Below are 24,811 nucleotides of genomic sequence, written 5' to 3' on the forward strand. Positions count from 1 at the left end.
ATGTCAAACAACGAAGACTATTTTGTAATAAAAGAGCTGAAAAAAGAGAGCGAAGATGGATTTTCTAAATATCGCAGCATGACAGAATGTTCATCACAAGAACATCAACCTGTAAGTGAAAAGCCCGATTGCGTAGAACAAAGCAAGAATATTTCAACGCAGAGTACAGAGTTCCGATGTCACATTTGTGAAAAGTTGTTCAAAAATCGTCACGCACTAAAATATCACCTGTCTAGAGTTCACTTCAAGAAACACGAATGCAAGGTTTGTGGGATACTGTTTGGAGAACTTACCACACTTAAAAACCACGTGAGAATTCACACCGGAGAAAGACCCTTTATATGCAAAGTTTGTGGAAAGTGTTTTGCCCAGGCAGGACATCTTAAAGATCATGAAAGAGTTCACACTGGAGAAAAACCTTACGAATGTAAAGAATGTGGAAAGTGTTTTAGCCTAAGAACAAGTCTTAAAGGTCACAAAAACACTCATACTGGTGAAAAACCTTACCAATGCCAAGAATGTGAAAGGTGTTTTACTCAGGCAGGGTCACTTAAATATCATGAAAGGATACACACTGGAGAAAAACCTTACAAATGCAAAGAATGTGGAAAGTGTTTTAACAGGAAATCAAATCTTAATCAACACAAAAGAACTCACTCTAAAAAAGAAACCTTTTAAAACAAATCTTGTGATTAGTTTGAAATCTTACAAATATTTATACCTGTAACAGTTTTTTTCTAATATAATAAACGTAGAAATTGCGAACAAGCGTTGACAGAAAACTAAACACAATAATATTTTTAATATATGAAAATACATCTGAACATTATGAAAATGTGAATATGTGAAAGCCTCAAACATATATTGATGCATAACTTCTTGTGATGTACTTTATGCCACTTCAGCAAAATTAAAAGGGAAGAAACAGTTCATAAGGATTAAATTTCTAACATCGATAAATTAGGAATTCAGAATTTTCCGAATATCTGATGTAGTTTCGTTAAAAGAGTGGCTTTAAGTTGTTGAAGCATCTCTACACCATTTCTGTAACGCTTTCATTACTTTTCTTTTTCTGATTTTAATATCTTAGCAATCTTGTTGCGTAAAGAAATAAACTTGGCGTACGTCGGGTATTTAATGTTAACTTGGTCAATAAATATTAATTTACGTTAAACAAATTTCTTACAAACCCAAAATTGTAAAATGTTACTTCCGACTTTTTTTTATAACATTGTAGATGGGAATTCATCTCTTTGTTTTATCTTTCTCTTTTGTGGTGCGGGTGCGACTACTGATAACAACTTTCACACAACACGATTTCACTTTTCTCTTTCTTATTCATGTTAATTTTGTTTAATTCAATTTTCGTTAATAAACTAAACAAAGTGATTAAACTTTGATTGGCTGGTTTGTGTTGTTTACGTTGAGTTTTTTCGTTTTATTTTTTTGATATATATTTTTGTGGCTTAAAGTTTATCTAAATTTTTAATTTTAGAAAATTTGATATTATTAAGTTTAATTTAAAAATAATCAAATATTTTGTTTTATAGTTCTTAGATAATTTTGAGTGAAAAGTGAGTAACTTTGTGACGTCATGTTTTCGCGTAACTTGCATTCCACAATTCATGAGTTTAAGCATCCGCATTAAATTAATTGAAGTATATATTTATGCAACCACCCAAGGGCTCTGAAGTCACAGCAGAATGTTGAAACATGAAACAAATGATGAATATTATGGTTATTTTACAGTGGGTTATTAAGGCCATTATAACAGCCAAACATCGTAGTGTTTTCGTTCTTCAAAGCAGCAACACTAAAATGTAAAACAAAAACATTACCGTCTTTTTATATAAAAAAAAACAACATTACCTGTCGCGTAACAGAACTTTATCAATCTTTGAAAAACTATCTTAAAGAGCCGCATGTGACGTGCGAGCCACAGTTTGTCAACCTATAATACCTTGCGTTGTTTCAGTAAACTTAAGTTTGCTCAGCAAGATAGCACGGTGTTCTAATGTGGAATTGTTTTAATACTGTATAAAACTAGTAAAGCGGTTATATGTTAAGACATCACTGAACGCGCAATAATCTCATTTGCTGCTGCGATAAGTAACACTCTGCTAGCAGCAGCGTTGCGTGCATCGAACCCGTCGTTATCCTGGCTTACTGTGCAGTGTTCGCCGCTTTGTTAATCCCCGCGCCAGGACAATTAGCTCTCGTTTCCCTGAGCAGGAAGCATCTTGTCGTTCGACCCGATAAAACCAAGCCAGCAAATGTGTTTAACGTCATGTTAGTGTTTGGAGTGAGTGGAGTTTGCTGAACAAGGCTGTACTGACTAGGCTAGTTTGCTGTAAATATTGAAAATGTGTAGAAGGCAAGTATATATGTGCTAATTTTTTATGTTTCCACTAAAACATTTATAAGACAGCTAAGTAAGTCCTTAGGATTTTAAAAGTTATGCATCTTTATTGTAAATTTTGAAATGCAAGACACAAGGACTTATTGCTGTTAATTACTGTCAGAAAATAAGAGCGCGTGGCCTCGACCTCGTCAAGTTAGTTAGTTTTTTTTTAAATGCATATTAAAAGATATAACATACACGTAAGAGGCGCAAACAAACGGTGTCAATTCGCACAAGAATATAGGCTTACAGTAACTTATTTATATACGAGGTCTACTGCTCGCTTTGATGACAAATTTGTCGTTGTTTCCTACTTTGATTGCAGAACAATTACAGTATATTTTTAGGCCACAATTTGGCGCAATTATAATTATAACAATTTTGGCGCAATATTTGGCCCAAATAGGCGCATGTAGTCAGTCATATCCACAGACGTGTTTATGCTTCTGTTAATTTTCGGTAAGTTGTTTGCACTAACAGAATGCAGCAGGCATTGATCTGTGTTGGTCAGTTGGTAAAGCGACGGTTTCGGTATGACCGAGGTCGTGAGTTGGAAAGTTATATCCGAGTAGTTTTACGAACAGTTTACAAACGAGAGAAAACAATAAAAGTCCTTTTGTGTATAACACGGTGATAAATGTCAATCGGGATTATTACAGCATTTCAAAGGTATAGACTTATCATTGTTTTAGAACTATTAGAAGTTGCTAGGAATGCTTGTTATTGCTTTGTAATCTTGTGAGTCTTAAAAAAGGCAGATTTGGCCCTTAAAAGTGCAATAGCGGATGTTAAAAAAACTAGCTGTTCTATTCGAAACTCCCTTTTATGTATGCTATTTTAGACTGCTGTAAATTCTCTCCAAACTTGTTTCTATTGTGGCTTAAATAACGCAATAAAACAGTTGGTTCTGTTTATTTAGCTTTTGATTTTTACACATCTTCATATTCTTTTATGCCAAAATTACTTTATTATGCCTTAGGGTGGCTTAGTAATTCTCTATACACGTACGATGTTAATTTGAATATTTATTTAAACATTTGGCAGGCCTTTTTTTAGAATAGCGTAAAGCAAGTCTTTTTGGGGGAGTTCTCGTAACCTGTATTGCCAGGTGCTGGAATTTTGTAATTTCCATGTGCCTTATTAAAATGGGTTTTTATTGCAAAAGTCACGTACATTTATTATTAACAAAGATCGAAGACTGTTGATAAAATAGGCTGCATACATGGGCCAATAGCATTGTAGTTACACTTTGCTAGATAAAAATCCCGAGTACTAATGTAGTAGAACGAATTCTTCTCAGCAAATTGTTTCAGTAATGGAGAACGTGGTTTGTCACAGTCGTTATTTAAACGCACCTTAATTTGTTGTTATGAGGTTAGATCGTCCATCTATGTTGTGCTAAAATTTATATCTTTAGGAATAAAGTATAAATCTTTAACCACCAACTTTCCTGGTGTTCCTGTTGAAACGAAGAACATCAACCTGTAAGTAAAGATTCCGATTGTGAAGAACGAAGTGATTTGGATCAAATGAATACAAGGAAAGAACAAAGCAAGAATATGTCAACACAGAATACAGAGTTTCGATGTCACGTTTGCGAAAAGTGTTTTAAATATCGTTACAAACTAAAACAGCATTTGACTGGATTTCACTTCAAGAAACATAAATGCAAGGTTTGCGGGAAAATGTTTGGAACAACTTTCAAACTTGAAAACCACATGCGAATTCACACTGGGGAAAAACCATATGAGTGCAAAGAATGTGGAAAGTGGTTTACTCAGGCAGGACATCTTAAACAACATGAAATAATTCACACTGGAGAAAAACGTTTTAAATGTAAAGAATGTGGAAAATGTTTTGGCCGTGCAGGGAGTCTTAAAGAGCATCAAAGAGTTCACACTGGAGAAAAACCTTACAAATGCAAAGAATGTGAAAAATGTTTTAGCCAGGCAGGACATCTTAAAGAGCATGAAATAATTCACACTGGAGAAAAACGTTTCAAATGTAAAGAATGTGGAAAATGTTTTAGTAATCCTAGAAGTCTTAAAGTTCATGAAAGGGTTCACACTGGAGAAAAACCTTACAAATGCAAAGAATGTGGAAAATGTTTTAGTGAGGCAGGAAGTCTTAAAGTTCATAAAAAAGTTCACACTGGAGAAAAACCTTACAAATGCAAAGCATGTGGAAAATGTTTTGGCCATGCAGGGAGTCTTAAAGAGCATCAAAGAGTTCACACTGGAGAAAAACCTTACAAATGCAAAGAATGTGGAAAATATTTTGGCCGTGCAGGGAGTCTTAAAGAGCATCAAAGAGTTCACACTGGGGAAAGACCGTATGATTGCAAATATTGTGGAAAATGTTTCACCCAAGCAGGAAATCTTAAAAATCATGAAAGAATTCACACTGGAGAAAAACCTTATAAATGCAAAGATTGTGGAAAGTGTTTTAGTGAGGCAGGAAGTCTTTATAGACACAAAAAACACACTCTAAAGAAGATGAACCAGATGGCATTGTGTAATCCAAATTGTATTGGATTCTCGATAAGTTAAAAGAAATGCGTTTGTTGAATAAACACTCCTCTGAGGTTTTTGGGAAGAGTTGCGCATTTGAAACTTCACAGGGATTGACATTTACATATAAGTGCAAAATATGTGGAATTGTGGGACTTATTTACGCCTTTTAGTATAAATTAAAATCTAAATTTAAAATGACTGTAAATACAAAAAAAAATGCAATAATATTTTATAATACACAAAAAAGGAAAACATTTGATTGCGTGTTGTAAAAACTCACAGTCAGGGCCGGATTGTGGGTCCTGTAGGCCTAAGGCTATTTACCAGGAAAGGGCCTAATTTTGCAAACGAATCTATAAAAAGTAGTAAAAACACATACATGAAAAATTGAAATTATATACCGGAAAATACCACAAACATAATATAAAAACATGTAATAAATGTAATTAAGTGTCATAGACTCATAGTGTAGGGGAGATGAGGGACAGTGGTTCACTTTTGAAGTTTTTATATCTGCAGGTTTAATTGCGTCCTAAAATCGGATTTAGAGGTCGTAACGTGAAGTTTAATCTACCCTTCAACATACCACAGCACTTAGCTTAAATTGTGAGAAGAGAAAAGTTAAATTAAGGCAGTTCCTAATTATTTAACAAATCAGTCATTTCAAATCAAACTAAAACCATTACAAAGCTTATTTTTGGACTCCGCCGAGATATTTTTATATTCGACTAATGTTTTGTCACTCTACATTCGCCGAGATGATTCCTAGATTTTTATTTTAATAATGCGGTATTAATATTTGCCAAATACCGTACGCTGTACATAACCTAGTTGATGAATATTGGCCTAAAAGTTGACCTTGAGTAACCCCGTGGCATACCTTGCGCGTTTCACGATGGAATGTTCTTTTGCAAACTCTTTAAGAAAATTGGGAAATCTCTGCACCAGAAAGCTTAAAGATTAGGCAAAGGGTATCGCTAAGTAAGTGACTGTCCGAAAAAACGCTGACGCCGCACCAAATGGCTACATATACAATAATTGTTTCTCCACAGCGACAGGCCTTTATCAAATCTTGCCACACGCAAACGTACGATTAGGCGTAAAACTTCGCGACAAAACGTAATAAAAGGATACAACATTCTACTTTGAACATCCCTACTTGCGAGTAAATCAAAAGTCGTGTCAGAAAAATGAGTTACAATACGTTACAAGTGGAGATATACCGATATATCGGTATCGGTAAATGTAGGCCGATACTTTGGCCGATATTTTAGAAAAAATATATGATTTAATTTTTCCTGTAACAAACAAAAATAAATTGGTTTCAGCATCACGCCAAGTTAATATGCAAAATAATAGTTTAATAAAACTAAATCTTAGGTATATAAAAGAATCGGTATCGGGAATCGGTTGACAAAATGGTAAAAATTTGGGTATCGGTCCAAAAGGTATATCGGTCGATCTCCAGTTACAAGAAAGGTCATAACTAAAATCACAAATTTAAGTTAACACGCAAATCTTATAAATGAAGACACTTGTGTAGTTGGGTTTTGCAAACTTCGACCTAGCTAGAAAGTTATGCCCGTGGCCCACATATGACCTCTCCGTGCCCCCCCAAGGGGGGCGAGGGCCACGGTTGAGAAACCCTGTACTAGATTCTAGAACAAAATACAGATTCTATTAGATGAGATAATTTTTCTTTTTTGCCTCAAAAGTCGTTTCATTGTTTAAATCTTTAAATATCTTTTTTTAAAAAAAAGGGGGAAAAGCTTCCGAGTCGCTGGCCCCTATGATCCAATGGCCCCACATCTCCCCTATTACACTTTAGCCTACAGTTAATTTTCCTTGCCTTGCAGCTAGCCTACGTATAGGTTGGTTCACACTAAATGCGTTTTGCTTCTGACGTTAGCGTCTGTCGCAAAACGCTAGCGTTGTCCAGATCACACTTAAACGGTTACTAGCGTTAACGGCAAATTTCCTCGTTCCGAACCAAAAGTGTCAAAGTTAAACTGTTTCAACTTCCGCAACCGAAATTTAAAAACGTTTTACGTTAACGCCAGACGCGTCTATAGTGTTGTGTTAACCAACCTCATGAATGATGTCATCGACATTCAAACCTATAACAACATCACTCTCTATGCTTAAAAGGGACTCCAGCAATAAGACCGAAATTAGAACAACATCAACGTCGCAATAAAACAAAATACCTAATAGTCGTAGTACCGTCTAAATCGGAATAAACCATAAATCCGCCGGAATAAGACCTAAATGGTCAGAATCAAGCCTAAACAAAACTTTACCTGACTTCAAACCTTACCGCTAAGTATATCACTTGATCCCCTAATAATTTTAACCCCATTACCCACCAATAACCCCAAACAGGGCCAAAAATCTAATGCAAAAACGGCGGCGCCCTAATGGCGCTGGTCAAACGAGTGCGTCCAAACGTGACACCAAAACGACCGATGACAGACCCAACACAGCACCCTATCGACCCATAACCTCTCCCTATACAGTTTCAAGCGTTATTTTTGCCATTTAGGCAATATTACGATGAATTTAGGACGTATTTTGACAGATTTAAGTCTCTTATTCAGACGATTTTGATCTTATTCAGTACTGGGCAGTAATCTGCGTATTTGGTTTATTATGTCATTGGTTTTAATACTATGGGTTTATAGATTTTTCTGCTTCAGGTATTGATGCATTTTAGGTTATTATGTATGTTCCCCTTAAAAGTGATAGCACAGAACGTAGATAGTTCTTAACTCGTTTGCAGAATAAGTCAAACGATTTATTTATCTACTTACACACAAGGCACATATTAACTCGATTCAGTAATTCGTTTTTTAAGCAAAAACTGTACTGTACCGGTACTGGATCTGTATCACTATCAGCCTTACAGAAATTTAACCAAATTTAGGGCCGAATTTTTCCAGGGCATAAGGCTATAACCTTATTAGCCTATTGGTTAATCCGGCCCTGCTCACAGCGATGTACGACATGACTATAGTAATTGAATAAAGGTTTATCGCAATGGCTTAAATTACGCAAAACTAGATAATATTTTTAAAGATCTTTTTATTGAAACCAAAAGTTTACATTAAAATTTCAATATGGCCAATGCCTATGTATAAACGTCGTACGTCGGGTACGTTAAACAAAGTTTCACAATGGTAAAAAAATTGACAATCGTAAAGTGTTTCTTTCAAACCCATGTTATAACGTTAAAAGAAGGGAAATCAGGTTTTTGTTTTATCTTTGGGTGCTACTTATGGTAATTTTCATTTAACTAAAGGTGCGTCAATAAACTAAAGAAAGTGAATAAACTTGAATTAGCTGGTTGGTGTTGTTTCCGTCTACTTTTCATTTCATTTTTTGGATATATTTGTTACTCGATATTATTAAGTTAAATTTAAAAAATAATTAAAGTGTTTTGTTTTATAGTTCTTAGATAATTTTTAGTGAAAAGTAAGTAACATTGTGACGTCATGTTTTCGCGTAACTTGCATTCGACAATTCATGAGTTTAAACACTCGCATTAAACTAATTAAAGTAAATATTTATGCAACCACGCGAGGGTTCTGAAGCCACAACAGAATGTTGAAACATAAACAAATAATGAATATTATGGTTATTTTACAGAGTGGGTTCTTTAAGCAATATAACAGCCGAACATCGTCGTGTTTTCGTTCTTTGAATCAGCAACACTGAAATGCCACAACACAGAAAAAGCTAGTTTGTTTTTTACAAATATAGACAATATTTTTTAACAAATCTCAGGTATTGAAACCTAAAGTTTACATAATAAAACTTTGAATATGGGGAATGTGATTTTATAAATGGCGTACGTCGGGTATAATTTAAACTTGTCCAATAAATATTAATTTACGTTAAACAAATTTACAACAATCGTGAAATTGTAAAGTTTCACTTACGAGCCCTTGTTGAGATGGGAAATCAGCTCTTTATTTTATCTTAGCGTGGTGCGGGTGCGACTACTGATTAAGCTTTCCCACAACACGATTTCACTTTTCTTTTTCTTCTTCATGTTATTTTCGTTAAACTAAACAAATTTGAATAAACTTGGTTTGGCTGTTTTTGTGTTGTTTCCGTTTACTTTAGCGTTTTAGTTTCTCGCTTATTGGTCATTTTATTTTCAATTTAAGAAAAAGTTTGAGTCGAACCATTTGACTTTTTCCCAGGTTCAAGGATTTTTCGAAATCAGTTTCTGTTCCCAATTCAAAGTTCCGGTTCAGCTCCGGTTCAGATACAATACGAGTTGCGTTCAACTCAAAATTGTGGATCATTAAATGTAGAGTATAATTATCGAATTGTAACTCGTAGCAAATCTTAATTTCGAGACGCATTAAAACAAGCAGCTCGTTAATTAAAGTATCTCAAAAAATGTTTCGAACGTGACAATAACTTGACTCTGTAGCATGCGGGTTGTGACGTCATGCTGGAGTAAACCGCTTTTTTGACAGGTTCGGGTTCAGTTAAGAAGGTTAAGTTGTTTTTTTCAAATATTCGGTTTATTTGGGCTCCTTAAAATCTTACAAAAACGGTTTAGATTCGGTTACGGTTCGGGGAAAAATAGCTAAAAAACGGTTCTTAACGTTCCGGTTGGGGTAGGTTCGACTACCTCATATTATCAAGTTAATTTTAAACAATAACTAAGTATTTTGTTTGATTATTAATCTTATTTATCTTATTTTGATTAAAAAATGCGTGCTTGTCAAGGAAAAATGTTTTAAAGTATGGTTAACTAAAATACAGCAAAAGCAATGTAACTAATGTCTTTGCTTGAACAAATTTAGATTTTTTGTAATGAACGGACTAATCTAAAATATTTCCAGTCTTTCATATATTTACCAACAAGTAAAAACCATAAAGCCTCATAAAACAAGTTAAACAATATATTATACCCGTTAGCTATTTAAATCTTCAGCGCTTTTGTATGTGTATACATTGTTACACTCTGCTGCGCAAGACTGCAGTAAATATAGGCTCAGGGAATGGCGAGCCAACTTATATCGAGAGCACGTGTGGCAGTTTTAGTTTATCAAAGATTTTATACTTTGCGCACAAGACATTGTTTTTATGTCTGCTTTAAAGACGCTGCGCAAGAATGTAGAAAATATAGCATCACAGTGCGGCGAGCCAACTGAGAGTTGCAGTTCTAGTTTATCGCGGCTTGTACTTACGCACTAGACAAGGTTAGTATTATTCAAGTATAATTAGAGAGGATAAAGCGTTTGTTAAAAGGAGTTGTAATAGTTCAAACAGTTTTAAAATTTATTTTAGACTGATTTAGTCAGCTCGTGCTCTTGTAGAATTGCTTAAATTTGTTTTTATAAAATGCAACACGCAGCCAGGTGTTAACTTTAAGTTCAAAAAAGGCTCAGGCCTATACACATTTTTTAATGTTTGAGTTTAAGTACAATTTAAAAACACGCGTAAAATTAGTTTACCATTTCGCTAATTATTGTCATCAGTTTTGTCATAACTATTAGGTATTTTGAAAAACACATTTTATTAAAAAGAAATAGTGATTTTGGAGATTCTTAAGATCATTTAATGATGTTAAGTTGCTACTGAGTTCCTAATGAAATTCGAAACATTGGTCGCAAAGGTTAAAATCGAATTGTTATTGGAAGATACGATTTCAATAACAGGCAGATTTTCATGTCAATTGCGATAAAATATTTTGCGCGAAAAACGCACGGATAAGGGTTGGTGAAAGATTTAAAATTTTGTCACAACAATCGATGACAATCCTCTATGTTATAGTTTTTGACAACACACTTAGTTGAAAATTTATAAGATTTGCCAATATTTGAATTAGAAATTGTAAAAGAACTATTAAGTGCATTATGTCAACCTGTGGCATTAATCTATTTACAACTTGTTACTTTTCAGAAGTAAAATTCAAACATATCAAACCAGCAAAGCGATTATGTTACAACGGACAAAAGAGAGCGATGATGGATTTTCTGACGATTTTGTTGCCACGATAACAGATTGGTCATCACCAGAACATCAAACTGTAAGTGATGAGTCCGATTGTGAAGAACAAAGTGACTTGGATCTAACGATTACAAGGAAAGAACAAAGCAAGAATCGTTCAACACAAAATACAGAATTTCGATGTCACGTTTGCGAAAGGTTGTTCAAAAATCGTTACGCACTGAAACAGCATTTGGGCGTTGTTCACTTCAAGAAACACAAATGCAAGGTTTGTGCAAAAGTGTTTGGATTAAAAGGTGATCTTAACAGTCACATGAGAGTTCACACTGGAGAAAAACCTTACAAATGCAAAAGTGTGAAAAGTGTTTTACCCAGGCAGCATCTCTTAAATATCTCGAAAGAATTCACACTGGAGAAAAGCCCTTTAAATGTGCTTGTTGCGATAAATGTGTCAACGGAGCTCAAACAATGAAAGTTCACGAACGAGTTCACACTGGAGAACGACCATATGAATGCAAAGAATGTGAAAAATGTTTTAGTAATGCGGGGAATCTGAGAGTTCATGAAAGAGTTCACACTGGGGAAAGACCCTATGTATGCAAAGAATGTGGCAGATGTTTTACCCACCTGGAAAGTCTTCAATATCATGAACGAATTCACACTGGAGAAAGACCGTATGCGTACATAGTTTGTGGAAAATGTTTCCGTAATGCTGGATATCTTAACATCCATGAAAGGATTCACACTGGAGTAAAACCTTACAAATGCAAAGAATGTGGAAAGTGTTTCAGTCGGACAGGAAGTCTTGAAAGACATAAAATAACGCACTCTAAAAACGAAAGCTTTAAAACAAAACTTGTGATAAGGTTTAAATCTCACAAATAACTAAATAAACCTGTAAAACTATTTTTCTAATTTAATTAACGTAAAAATTGCGAACAAAACTTTACAGAAAATGAAATACAATGCCGATTGCAAATTGTAATGAAAAACTATGCACAGTTTAACAGAAATGTAAATATGCATTTAGAAACATATATCGATGTATAACTTCGTATGCTGTACTTTATGCCACTTCAGCAAAATTGTAAGGGAGGACATGGTAAAGGCGCACTCAGAAATGTGATACCAAACTAAACACGCATCCAAGGTATGTGAAATAGGTTTCGTATATAAAACAAACCAGGAATTGACATTTAAGAATAAACACGTAAATGTTTAATCTCACTTAATGAAACCAGAAGTTTCAATAAAGTTTTAAAATGCCGTACGTCGGGCAATTTGTAAAGTCGACCGACGCATAATATTTATATGTTTGAAGAATTTCCAACAATCGCAAAGTTGTAAAGTGTTACTTCGACGTTTTTGTTATAACATTCTTGTGTACAACTTTACTTCGACGCCCATGAGTAACCTTCTAATAATAAAACATTTAACATATTGTGCTGCATTGCTCCTTTACGGAAAAGCAACCATTATGGTAATTATGGTATTCACACTGGAGCAAAGTCCTTTAAACGTCCTTATGTATAATTGTTTCAACCATGCTTGAACCTTGAAAAATCACGAACGAATTTACACTGGACAAAGAACTTACGAATGCAAAGTTTGTGGAATTTTTTTTAACCAGTCAGGACATCTTAAAGTTCATAAAAGAGTGCACACTGGGGAAAGACCATATAAATGCAAAGAATGTGGCAAATGTTTTAGCCCGAATCTATACTGAACTACACTACTGTTTAACGATATGGAAAAGCGACGAATAGTTAAAACCTGTAAAATGGTTTTCTATTATATTAAAGGTAGAAATTGCAACAACTTTACTGAAAAGTAAGCACAACAATTAAAGATATATCTGCAATTTATAGGAAATATGAATATTGTGCTTTGAACACATATCGATGTGCAACTTTCTATGTTGTAGTTTATGGACTTAAAAGTAACGGAACCAACTTCCAGTTAATTGGGATGTATTCAATTTGTGAAATTAATAAAGAAACAGAACATTTGAGCATTATCGTTAAGACAGTTGCTTTAACATGTGGAATCTTTATCTAACCCTGTTCTCGTTGCAATTGTGTTAAGTAAAGAGTTTGTAATTATCCCTACCAGTTGCATGTATAGATTGTTTTTATAAAACGATACATTTTCAGGACGTTGTGCATCCCCGTCTTTTCATTTGATATGAGATGGTTGATAAATGAAGTGTACAGCTATGTGTATTGCGCAAAAAACATACATTGCAATTTGATTTTCTAGCTATAAACCAAGCACCTTTGCTTTTTGGCCTATTAAAATTAAGCAGTTAATATATAAATGTTGATCTAGATCAAATTATATATTATTTAAGTGGAGAGTCTGATTGTAAAGAACGAACTTATTAATTTCAATGAAAATGCGATTGCAAAAGCCTAAAAGTACTCACACCGGGCAAAGCTTTTAAAACCAAACCTCGTTCCAAAACGCTTTATAATTCGTGTAAAATTACTTTAAATACGTTTTTTTATAACGTATTAAACAACGACAAACATTCGAACGAAATCTGTATAAAAAGTCAATGAAAAAGAAACGTTGTAATGATTTGTGGTGATATCAATCTTACTTTAATCATAATGTATATATTGTTGCGCAATATTACCTTATAATACACTAGTTAAACCAAGCATCTTTGTAATTCATCCATTCTATTAAACTGAACAGAAGCGTTTAACCTAAAATTTAAAAACTTTCGAATTGCCAAATATAAGTATTAGGAGTATTTTCACATTTATTTATTCAAACCAATAAATAAGCACCTACGATAAGCCTGTATGTATCTGAAACCAGTCATGCGTTATATAGAACCATCCATGCGTTTCGGGCCTGAAAAAAAGAAAACTGGAAAGTGTTTTACCAGGGCAGGAGGTCTTAAAGATCATGAAAGACTTCACACCGGAGAAAGACTATTTGTATGCAACGAATGTGGGAAGTGTTTTAGCCAGGCAGAGGAAGTCTTAAAGTTCATGAAAGGATTCACACTGGAAAAAAGCCTTACAAATGCAAAGAATGTGGAAGATGTTTTAACCAGGCAGGAAATCTTCAAAGACACAAAATAATTCACACTTGAGAAATATCTTACTAATGCAAAGATTGTGGAAAATGTTTTAACCTGGCATCAAGTCTTAATAGACACTAACGAACGCACTCTAAAAAGAAACCTTCAAATACAAAACTTGTGATTAGTGTTAAATCTGAAGCAGGCGTATTGATTACAAGTCTCATTAAACTAATTTGCCTCGACAATCAACCTCACTATTGCTTAAATAAGTATTGCTGTTGTCTGATTACAAATCCACAAAATTTTTGTTGGCTATTATGGGCAAACCGGCTAATGCCGGCAAGCACAACCACTCACTGTATTAACTAGACAAGACTGGATATATATTGATATAAGTTTCGCATATCCAAGTTGAAAGTTTGCATGAAAAAGAGAAGGAGACACGAGAAAGCGGAAATGATTTATAACCCAAGCCTTTTTGGCAGCCGGGAACTTTAACAATAACGCGTTCACACAGGTGAAATACTTTTATCTATAACGAAAATATGTGTCACGATATAACATTATTCATATGTGAAACAACCGAATGCTTTGTTCTCAGAATGACAGCGAGTGTTTGGTAAAAGGCGTGAAAAAGTGACAAATCATAAAATATTTGATAAATACACAATACAATAAATTCCAAATTATCCACTAATTATTACTTATGACGCTACAAATCTCACAAATAGTTATACCTGTAAAAAATATTTCTAATATATTAAACGTAGAAATTGCTTTACAGAAAATGAAGCACAACAATGATGAAAAACTTTAAATATTTCTGCAAATAAAATTGTGAATATTGCGCGAGCTTCGAACATATATCGAAGTGTAACTGCCTATACCAGTGTTTCTCAACCTATTTGGAAGTTATCTAAGAATGGTGTTAAGTTACTGATACAAAGACTGTTGGCAAGTTTTAAACCGAGTTACAGGTGAAAGGTTCGATTGCGATAACAACAGTGTTCAATGTCGATAAAAGAAAAAGGACAGATAAGAGTTTGCTAAATCTTTAAATCAATATGCCACAAAATTGTGGAACTTATTGTTGCAGTCCGCAGCGCAAGACTGTAGGAAATATAGACTCAGTGTGTGGCGAGCCAACTTAGAGTTGAAGTTCTAGTTTATTACGGCTTGTACTTACATGCAACTAAAAAAGACAGTGGGGTTCAAATCAATATGTTTCCAGCATCAAATTTTCCACTCCAATCCTAGCTGGTTCATAAACCCAGTCATCCGTTGCATAAACCCAGTCATGCGTTACACAAAACCAACCTGTGGACATAAAGCCAAGCGTTTGGGGCTTAAGAAAACGAAGGTTATTGAATTAGATCGTACGTCTGTAATGCATGCAGTGGTATATAGTTTAACAAAGTGAGGTTAAAGTGATGCTTTAAAACATGGCAGTTATATATTTATATTACACCATTGTTACGGACAAAATAGCAGTGTTTTATAAGTTTTCTATGTTTTTCTGTCAAGTGCGACCATGCGTTACGGTATGATTCCTTTGTGTACTTTGGCGTGGTTTCAGCACACCCTTTTTTAGTGCAGTCTTTGTGTACTTTTTGTTGCAGTCTTTGTATGGCAGTTATCTGTTGGAATCGGCTAAGTTTAGTTGTTTATATGCTAGTTTAATGTAAGCTAATTGCAATTTAGTTAATGTCTAGTTATGTAAAGTGTTTTGGTAACATTTTGTTTGTTGTTATTCTTTAAATGTTTAGACGATTAAACCAACGCCGTAATGCTAAACACCTAGGTACTGTGAACTTCAGAAAGCTCAATGTGTCTCTACTGTATAATCCCAACATGTTCTGTATGATGTAAACGCCTTTGTATGTCAAGATTTGGAATGAACCCTCATGGGATACCAACTGTATTTGTTTATCCGTAGCCGAATTCATGCACCGTTCCTTCACCTTCATCGCCATAATATAACACTGAAAACCACAGTTTGTGCAGTTTAGAGGACAGTTGTGAATTTCTGACTCATCGTGACGTCACCTACGACAAAGGCAAAAGCCTAGGTTTGCTAACTTGTAAGCCTATGCGTGACAGTCCTAAATTTTGGACGTCACAACTATATTTTAATGTGGACATGAGACAGCATCATATTAACAGCAGCTAGGAAACAGTTTTAACCCTTGTAAACCAACACAGATAAAGCACCGAAGGACACTTAGTATGCGTTACGTTCAGTAGCTTGTATGTGTTTGGTTGTTTACATTGTTGTAAGTGTGATGCTAATTAGTGGAAGTAAGGTGCGTATTCATTTAAACAGCAAGATTATTTTAGTTGCTTATATATGTTGGGTTGGGGAAGCTTGAATTGTATCAAGACTAAATGCAGAAAACGTAACCAACCATTCAAATATAATAATAAGAGTAAGAGCATTTAAAAAGCAGCATCGAAAACTCGAGCAGCCACTGATTAAACCTTCTTTTGTTGGTCACGCTCTGCTGTTACGCTCCAGCGCGCACGGTTGCTAGTAATATAGCCTGAGCCTTTTGTGAAATAACTTGTATTAAGTGATTGAACGAGCTAGTACAGTTGAACTGTTAAGGCTCTCACTTTTAAGTCTATTTTCTTGGCAGTAAACCGCAGCAAAATGTCACAGTGAATAAAATAGGCTATTTTAGTATACTAAGCCATGTGACAGAAAATCAAAAATGTTGCAACTTGTAAGTAACTTTTATAATCGGTAGAGTATAACTTATATAAGTTTGTACCTTTCTAACAATAAAATTGACGAGAGCCTTTTCGATTGGCTTTTACGCTCACGTTATATCTGTACGTTTTTTTAGATGTGCATTGCAGATTTCCTTAGGTTACTAAAGTTAGCATTACCATTTTTAAACCGGTTATCTAGATAAATTAGAATCTTTTAGTCACCTTATATCCAATGGTTAATTTAAAGTAAGGTTGTTGTAATAATCCTCCCATGAAGGTTTGGTTGTTTGCGATTAATACATGAATTTAGAAGTTAAGGAATGTGTTTTGTTTCTTGAGCATAATAAATGTTAAATTGTTGCTCAAACTTTGCTAATTATCTTTTGACTATTACATCACACGCTTTCTTTTTTCTGCTGCTAATGCTGCAGTGTTTTTTTTTTCGTTTACTACCTTTGTAACTTTGTTGCTGGCTCATTTCGTTGTTTTCATTTAGTAGAACAATTATATTTTCAGATAAGAGTGTTTAAAATGCTAACGTCGATAATTACGCCACTGACCCTAAAATAGTTTAGTAAGTTAAATTGCTAGAATGTTGGTTTTACTGTTTCATTGGTTTACTGATTTCGTTTGTATTTAGAAACCCAAGTAGAAAATGTGTTTTTTGTAGATAATACACCAAGTTAAAACTAATAAATATTGATCTGCGCATAATACAGTAAGTTTAAAGTAAGGAATGTTTTTTGTGTAGAATACAGTAAGTTAAAAGTAAGGAATGTGTTTCTTTGCAGATAATACAGTAAGTTAGAAGTAAGGAATGTGTTTCTTTGCAGATAATACAGTAAGTTAGAAGCAAGGAATGTGGCTCATTGCAAAGTACTATTACTACAGACTTGTGTTGTGTTTTGATAGTTTAACTTGCTGGTTCTATTTGTGACACAACATAGGTTTGATGATAATATTAAAGCGGTTGATGCTTTATTGCGTAGCTGCGACATGGTTAAGTCAAGGTAAAGGGGTAGCAAAAGCTCAAACACGCGTTTATAAATGTACAATTGCGAAATAGGAAAAAGGCGATCTACACGCTTCGATGAACGTGGATGCACATCGGTAGGTTCGCTACAGAACCCCCCTCCAGAAGCGGGCATGTGTGAAGTTGCGTAGGTTGCAGGGAAGTTCGTCGGGTTGCTTCGTTAGTCACTTTTGAGAACATTGGCCATGGTCAAGCGACTAAATGCATGTGGGCGAGTTCAATTCGCTCTCAACTGCGCCACGTCGGTGACGTAGTGAATATATTGCGGGTTGCATCGACGGCGAAAATAGTTGGCGAGCTTGCATAGGCTGTCTTGGGAACGGATCCTTTGAAGGGTTTGTGCGACGTTCGAGACGAGCGAGGAAGAGCTAGTACCAAACGCAGGTAGGCTAGCTTCCATAAGCGGTCTTAAGAACGGAACCCTGTGGATTGGTGCGACGTTCAAGACGAGCGTAAAAGCACCAGCTTTCTTCAGCGGCCTTGCCAATCGAATATCCTCCGGCATGTGTTGTAATAGCCACCAGGGACGAGTGTGCCAACGAGAAACCGTCTCGAGCAGAGCGGGCATCTACTCTCGTGAAACAGGTGTTTCTGTTAACCCGAGAAAACGTGTTTATAAACAAAAAGTCGCGCTGCCGTTCCTGCCGGGAAGAATAAACAACTAAAGCGAAGAGCATTGCGTCTTGGTTGTCCCAAAGTGAAGGCATGCTGATTAGCTGCTGCGTTGCGCGTTCCTATCAGGAAAGCGCAGATGCCGAAAGCAAGCGCTCTTCGATTGCGTTGTGTCGAGCCAAGTAGCCAAAATCCTAGCTGTGTTCCCCAGAACGTGGGAAGCTTTGTAGAACAGGCGATAGTCATTCAACTAACTTTGCTTAGACTCCAGTTGTTCAATTTCTTCTTTTGACCTTCAAAAATCGTTTTGAAGATGCGGGGTCACCAGTAAAGCGGTTGATGCTTTATTGCGTAGCTGCGACATGGTTAAGTCAAGGTAAAGGGGTAGCAAAAGCTCAAACACGCGTTTATAAATGTACAATTGCGAAATAGGAAAAAGGCGATCTACACGCTTCGATGAACGTGGATGCACATCGGTAGGTTCGCTACAATATGATTAAATATTGGCTAATTTTTATTGATTAAGAGAGAAAATATGTCAAACTTTGAGATTGAATTTGCGTCGGAAGATTTAAAATATGAAAGCGATGGTGGATTTTCTGATGATTCTGTTTCCACGATAACAGATTGGTCTTTAGAAGAACATCAACCTGTAAGTGAAGAGTCAGATTGTAAACAACAAAGCGACTTGGATCAAATAGACACTTCTAAGAATGATATAATAATTGGGGCTAATCGAAGAAAGAAGGAAAAATTAAAAAAAGCAGCATGGAGTTTCGATGTAACATTTGCGATAAGTTGTTCAAAAAGCGTCATAAACTCAATACACATTTGTCTAGGATTCACTTCAAGAAACACAAATGAAAGAATTGTTGGAAACTTTTTGCAACAATTACCGAACTTTCAAACCACTCTCGAATTCACACTGGAGAAAAACCCTTTAAATGTGCTTATTGCGATAAATGTTTTCACGTAGCTCAAACCTTGAAAGTACACGAAAGAATTCACACTGGAGAACGACCTTATGAATGTAAAGAATGTGGAAAATGTTTCACTAAGGCAGGGAATCTTAATAAACATGAAAGAATTCACACTGGTGAAAAACCTTACGAATGTAAAGAATGTGGAAAATGTTTTAGTCAGACAGGAGATCTTAAATATCATAAAAGAATTCACACTGGTGAAAAACCTTACGAATGCAAAGAATGTGGAAAGTGTTTTAGTAATACAGGACATCTTAAAAGACATGAAAGAATTCACACTGGAGAAAAACCTTACGAATGCAAAGAATGTGGAAAGTGTTTTAGTGAGGCAGGAAGTCTTAAATATCATGAAAGAATTCACACCGGAGAAAGACCTTACAAATGCAAAGTTTGTGAAAAATGTTTTAACCATAAAGGTTCTCTTAAAAAACATGAAAGAATTCACACTGGTGAAAAACCTTACGAATGCAAAGAATGTGGAAAGTGTTTTAGTGAGGCAGGAAGTCTTAAATATCATAAAAGAATTCACACTGGTGAAAAACCTTACGAATGCAAAGAATGTGGAAAGTGTTTTAGTAATACAGGACATCTTAAAAGACATGAAAGAATTCACACTGGAGAAAAACCTTACGAATGCAAAGAATGTGGAAAGGGTTTTAGCCATCCGAAAAGTTTTAATCGACATAAAATAACTCACTCTGGCTTTTTAAAGCAAACGGTTTAAAATTTGTTTTAATTTACACTTAATATATTACCTGTTAAACGTTTTTTTCTACAATGTTAACTTTGCAGGAAAATGAAATAATCAACAATCAAGAATGGTTCATTTTTCTTTTAGTGGTAATAATAATGCTAATAATCTTTTTCGTCGAAATACTTTTGTTATAATACATTTCTAATTATACCTGTAATTTAAACGTATAGCTGTTGCCAAATGTCTCATGATTTTATCGGAGTAAGAATGCACAAGTATAGCCTCGGGGTGTGGCGAGCTTAATAGCTGTTGCTGTTGTACAATATCACGGCTTAAAGTAGCGCTAGCAAGGTTTCTGTACATTGAAGTTGTGGATAACTTTTACTTTGCCTTAAATCTTAGTATTGTGTTTTCTATCTGTTACAATTAAATGTCATGATTTCGCCACAAATGGTTTATTCCACCTTATTCTAAAATAAATAGCGGTCAGACGAAATGCTAGTGAAAGAGCAGCAGCAAATGTCGTTTTAGCCGCGTACATTCAAACTACTGACATGTGAATTCAGTAGATTCTGGAGGCAAATTATTCGTTAGAAAATGCAACCTAAAATATTAAAAAATGCTGGTTGTAGCGCCGATATACAAACGAACTATAACGAGGATTGAGAAAATTGAAACGTTTTTTAAGCTTGGTATTTATTTCCACAACAGAATCTTGACCTCCAACAAAACACATAATGCCGACGATAAAAGTTTGTAACAGCCTGAGAAGCGCACCGCCTTGAACAAAAATCAGTCAGCTGATACTTTTATTTTATTAGGGTTGAAATCAATTATAAATATGCCCTGGTCTAACTTCAATCTATTCCAGAGGATGTAACTTGATGTACACTTCTTGTATAGAGTTGTTATGTTAAAGTTGCAAAAAACTCGCCAAATGTGCTTGATAAGATTTTTCGGTTAAGCGTAAAAATTTATGGTAAGAAAGTTGCTTTTGCTTGTATTTTTTTCTTATTTTTCTTGTTAATTTTTTATAAATGTTTGTTTAGTCAAAATGTTTACAATACATCTTATCTTTTGTTTTGTAAACATAGTTTCATCACATTTTTTCTGACGTCTTATGTTTTAATTACAAAACATAAATTTAACTATATATACGATGTACAAAGCTTTTGTGTTTTGCTGCCCTAACAATTATAATAACTGGAACTGGATATTTTTGTAATTCATTTAGCAAAAATTACTCTATTAGGATTTTGGACACCCCTGATTTATAAAGTATATTTATATTTTCAAAACAATAAACCAAATACGCTAAGGCTGTATGTATGTGAAACCAGCCATGCTTAATGAACCTTCCATGGGTTTGAGACTAATAAAACGATAACTTGTTTCTTTTCATTGACATCTGTAAATGGTGCCAAATTTAAAAATAATAACAACGTGACTGTTCATAAGTTCCCCACAATAAATAAACTGCGCTACCCTGTTTGTATATAAAATCAGCTTTGTGATGTATAGAACCAGTCATGCGTTTAGGGCGTGCGGAAACGGAAGTTATTGGTTTCAGACAAGCTGCACAGTGCGCATAGTCGCACATCTATAATGCAGGCAGTTGGACGTAAAGTAGCAATGTGCGATAAAAGCGTTCAACATTGCTTATATTTTATTTTGCGTATGACAGCCTGGTATATAGGAACCACATCTAGGCAGCAGTACCAAGCTTTGTTGCCTACATTTGTCAACACTGATAAACCATTATAGGACGTCGTCTCTAGTAAAAGAGCAACAGTATACATTATGCTCAGTAGCTTTATGTGTAGGGTTTTTTACAGAGCTGGTAAGTGCGATGTTAATTGGGCGGCAGGTCAAGCAGTGGACAGAATTCTCTGATGTCAAAACACTGAACGCTGTGTTAAACGCTAGTTGGGCTGTTTTACTAATTTTGCAACCTCACACATAGTTAATATAGGACTTACCTAACTACTTTTTGGTTAAGGGGCGATATGTGAACTCGAGAAAGTATTTGAATGCATTTCTTTAATATTGTTATTGTCATGAAGTTACGAGCACGCTGTTAGTCTTGTTCCGATTTTTTGAACCGTTACCCGATACCGATTTTTTTGTACCTTAAAAATTGAACTAATTAAAATACAAATCAAATAACGTTTCAGTTATAAACTTTTATAAATGACAAATTATTAAACTGTTATTTTGCATATTAACTTGGCGTGATGCTACAACCCAATTTTTTTTTTGGTCCAAATATGGGTAAGTTGTTTGTTGTTCAGAAAAAATTAGATCATATTTTCGTACTGAAATATCGGCCTACATTTACCGATACCGATATATCGGTAGAAGCCAAATATCGGCCGATATTATCGGTAAACCGATATATCGGTCTATCTCTAGTGTTGTTGCGTTGTTATTTTAAAGGTTACTAATAAACTAAGAATTTGGTTGAAGATAGAAAGAAAATCACTATTGAAAGATTTTGGTAAACGATAAACGTTTTTCTGTTAATTGTGCAGCATAACAATAATAGTCTGTTGACACGTTTGCGCTTAAGGTGTATATAAAAAAGTTAAGACACATAACAAAAAAAACGTTAAAATAACTTAGTTGCATCAACCATTATGAAAGATCATTGGCAAAAGGTCGTGGGTATGCAGTGCATCGTATTATATGTGAGAGCTACTTCATACATTTTAGACATAAAACTAAAACATGCAAAACCAGCAAAGCGATTTTGTTACGACAGAACTGAAAAAAAAAGCGATGATGGATTTTTTTGATGATTCTGTTGCCACGATAACAGATTGGTCATCACAAGAACATCAAGCTGTAAGTGAAGAGTCCGATTGTGAAGAACAAATTGACTTCGATGAAATGGATACTTCTAAGAAGGATATAAGAATAGATCCAACAAAGAATGACAAAATTACAAACAACAACATGGAGTTTCAATGCAACATTTGTGAAAAGTTGTTCAAAAAGCGTCATAAGCTCAATGCACATTTGTCAACACTTCACTTCAAGAAACACAAATGCAAAGTTTGCGAGAAACTTTTTGCATCATTTTCCGCACTTGGAATTCACACGAGAATTCACACTGGAGAGAAGCCCTTTGAATGTGCTTATTGTGATAAATGTTTTAACCGAGCTTCCCACCTAAAAGTACACGAACGAATTCACACTGGAGAAAGACCGTATGACTGCAAAGTTTGTGGAAAATGTTTCACCGAGGCAGGAAATCTTAAAAAACATGAAAGAATTCACACTGGAGAAAGACCTTACGAATGTAAAGAATGTGGAAAGTGTTTTAGCCAGGCTTCAAATCTTAAAATTCATGAAAAAATTCACACTGGAGAAAGAACTTACGAATGTAAAGAATGTGGAAAATGTTTCACCCAAGCAGGAAATCTTAAAATTCATGAAAAAATTCACACTGGAGAAAGAACTTACGAATGTAAAGAATGTGAAAAGTGTTTTAGCCAGGCTTCAAATCTTAAAATTCATGAAAAAATTCACACTGGAGAAAGAACTTACGAATGTAAAGAATGTGGAAAGTGTTTTAGCCATGCAGAAAGTCTAAAAGTTCATCATAGAATTTACACTGGAGAAAAACCGCACAAATGTGAAGAATGTGGAAAGTGTTTTAGCCGGAAGTCGCTTAATAGACACTAAAGAACGCACTATATAGAAAAATGTTTCAAAAACCATAACTTGTGATTAGTTTCAAATCTAACCAAAGATATGGACATATAGTATACGTGTAAAAGTTTTTTTAATATATTCAACATAGAAATTAGAACTTAAATTTTAAAGAAAATGAAACACAACAATGGTTGTAAAAGTCGAAATTTGAAGAATATAACAAGTTGTTAAATGCTAATTTATGAATCAAAATCTGCTGTTTATATTAGGCAGGAAACCAACTTCCGCATGTATTACGCAACTTTACAAACCGCACCCCAAAAATGTTATTTAAAACCGCATAAAAATGTCGCAAACACTATAAGACAACTTATATCAAAAATAATATTTTAAATCAAGCAAATAATGTTATCAAGTCGAAATGCATTACTAAGGCAAGTAGATGTCATTTTTTGTGAGTTTGACGTCATAATTTGACTGCATGTTAAATGCATAAATACAATAATATCACATTAATGAAATATGAAACATTAAGTATTTAATTCCCTGAGCTGTTCCAGCTTCACCTTCCGCTCTTCTATCTTGCGGTAAACCTCCCTGTTTAATCACGGCCGAACTTACTTTGTTTCAATAAAACGCCAGGTTGTCTCATTAGATTTCCCTTTTCAAACGTCTGATTGAAGTTCGCCCAACAAGGCAATACGGTGTTCTATGCGGTCCGCTGCGCAAGAATGCACAAGTATAGCCTCGGGGTGTGGCGAGCCAACTTAGATCGACTAGCGATTCCTGAACAATATCACGGCTTGAACTAGCGCATGCAAGGTTTTGTTCATTGAACTTATGTTTAGCAATTACATTGCGCTTAGGCTAAATGTTAGTGGGTGTTATCTTGCTGAATAGCGGTCAGACTTGATAGTGAAAAGAGCAGCGGCAGATGTAGTTTTCAGGTGGCAGTAAAAGTTGTTTCAGTAAGAGCCGCGTATATTCAAACTACTTACATACGTCGTTATAGTTCGTTCTAAACATTTTTACATGTAAGTTGCTCTCCTAATATAAACCGTTAAAAACTGCGACCTAAATATTTAACAAAATAACCTGGTTGAAGCGCAAAGTATAACGAGACTCTATGATACGTATATATTTCTTGCTTTATAGCAATTAAAAATAAAAACATATTTCTACAGTCGCAAAAAATCAGT

General features: G+C 34.8%; 1 protein-coding gene across 1 annotated transcript; it reads left to right on the forward strand.

The window, feature by feature from the left end:
- On the forward strand, window positions 1–23,734 carry LOC146166529 (uncharacterized). Its single transcript, XM_083388687.1, is given in 7 exon segments — window positions 1–647; window positions 4,122–4,861; window positions 11,166–11,231; window positions 11,234–11,686; window positions 13,872–13,978; window positions 19,188–19,932; window positions 23,119–23,734. Coding segments are annotated over 7 exon segments (3,282 nt in total). The 3' UTR covers window positions 23,643–23,734.
- Window positions 23,735–24,811: the final 1,077 nt, after the last annotated feature.

The sequence above is a fragment of the Ascidiella aspersa genome, chromosome 1 (genome assembly GCF_963924565.1).
Source record: "Ascidiella aspersa chromosome 1, kaAscAspe10.2, whole genome shotgun sequence".
NCBI lineage: Eukaryota > Metazoa > Chordata > Ascidiacea > Phlebobranchia > Ascidiidae > Ascidiella > Ascidiella aspersa.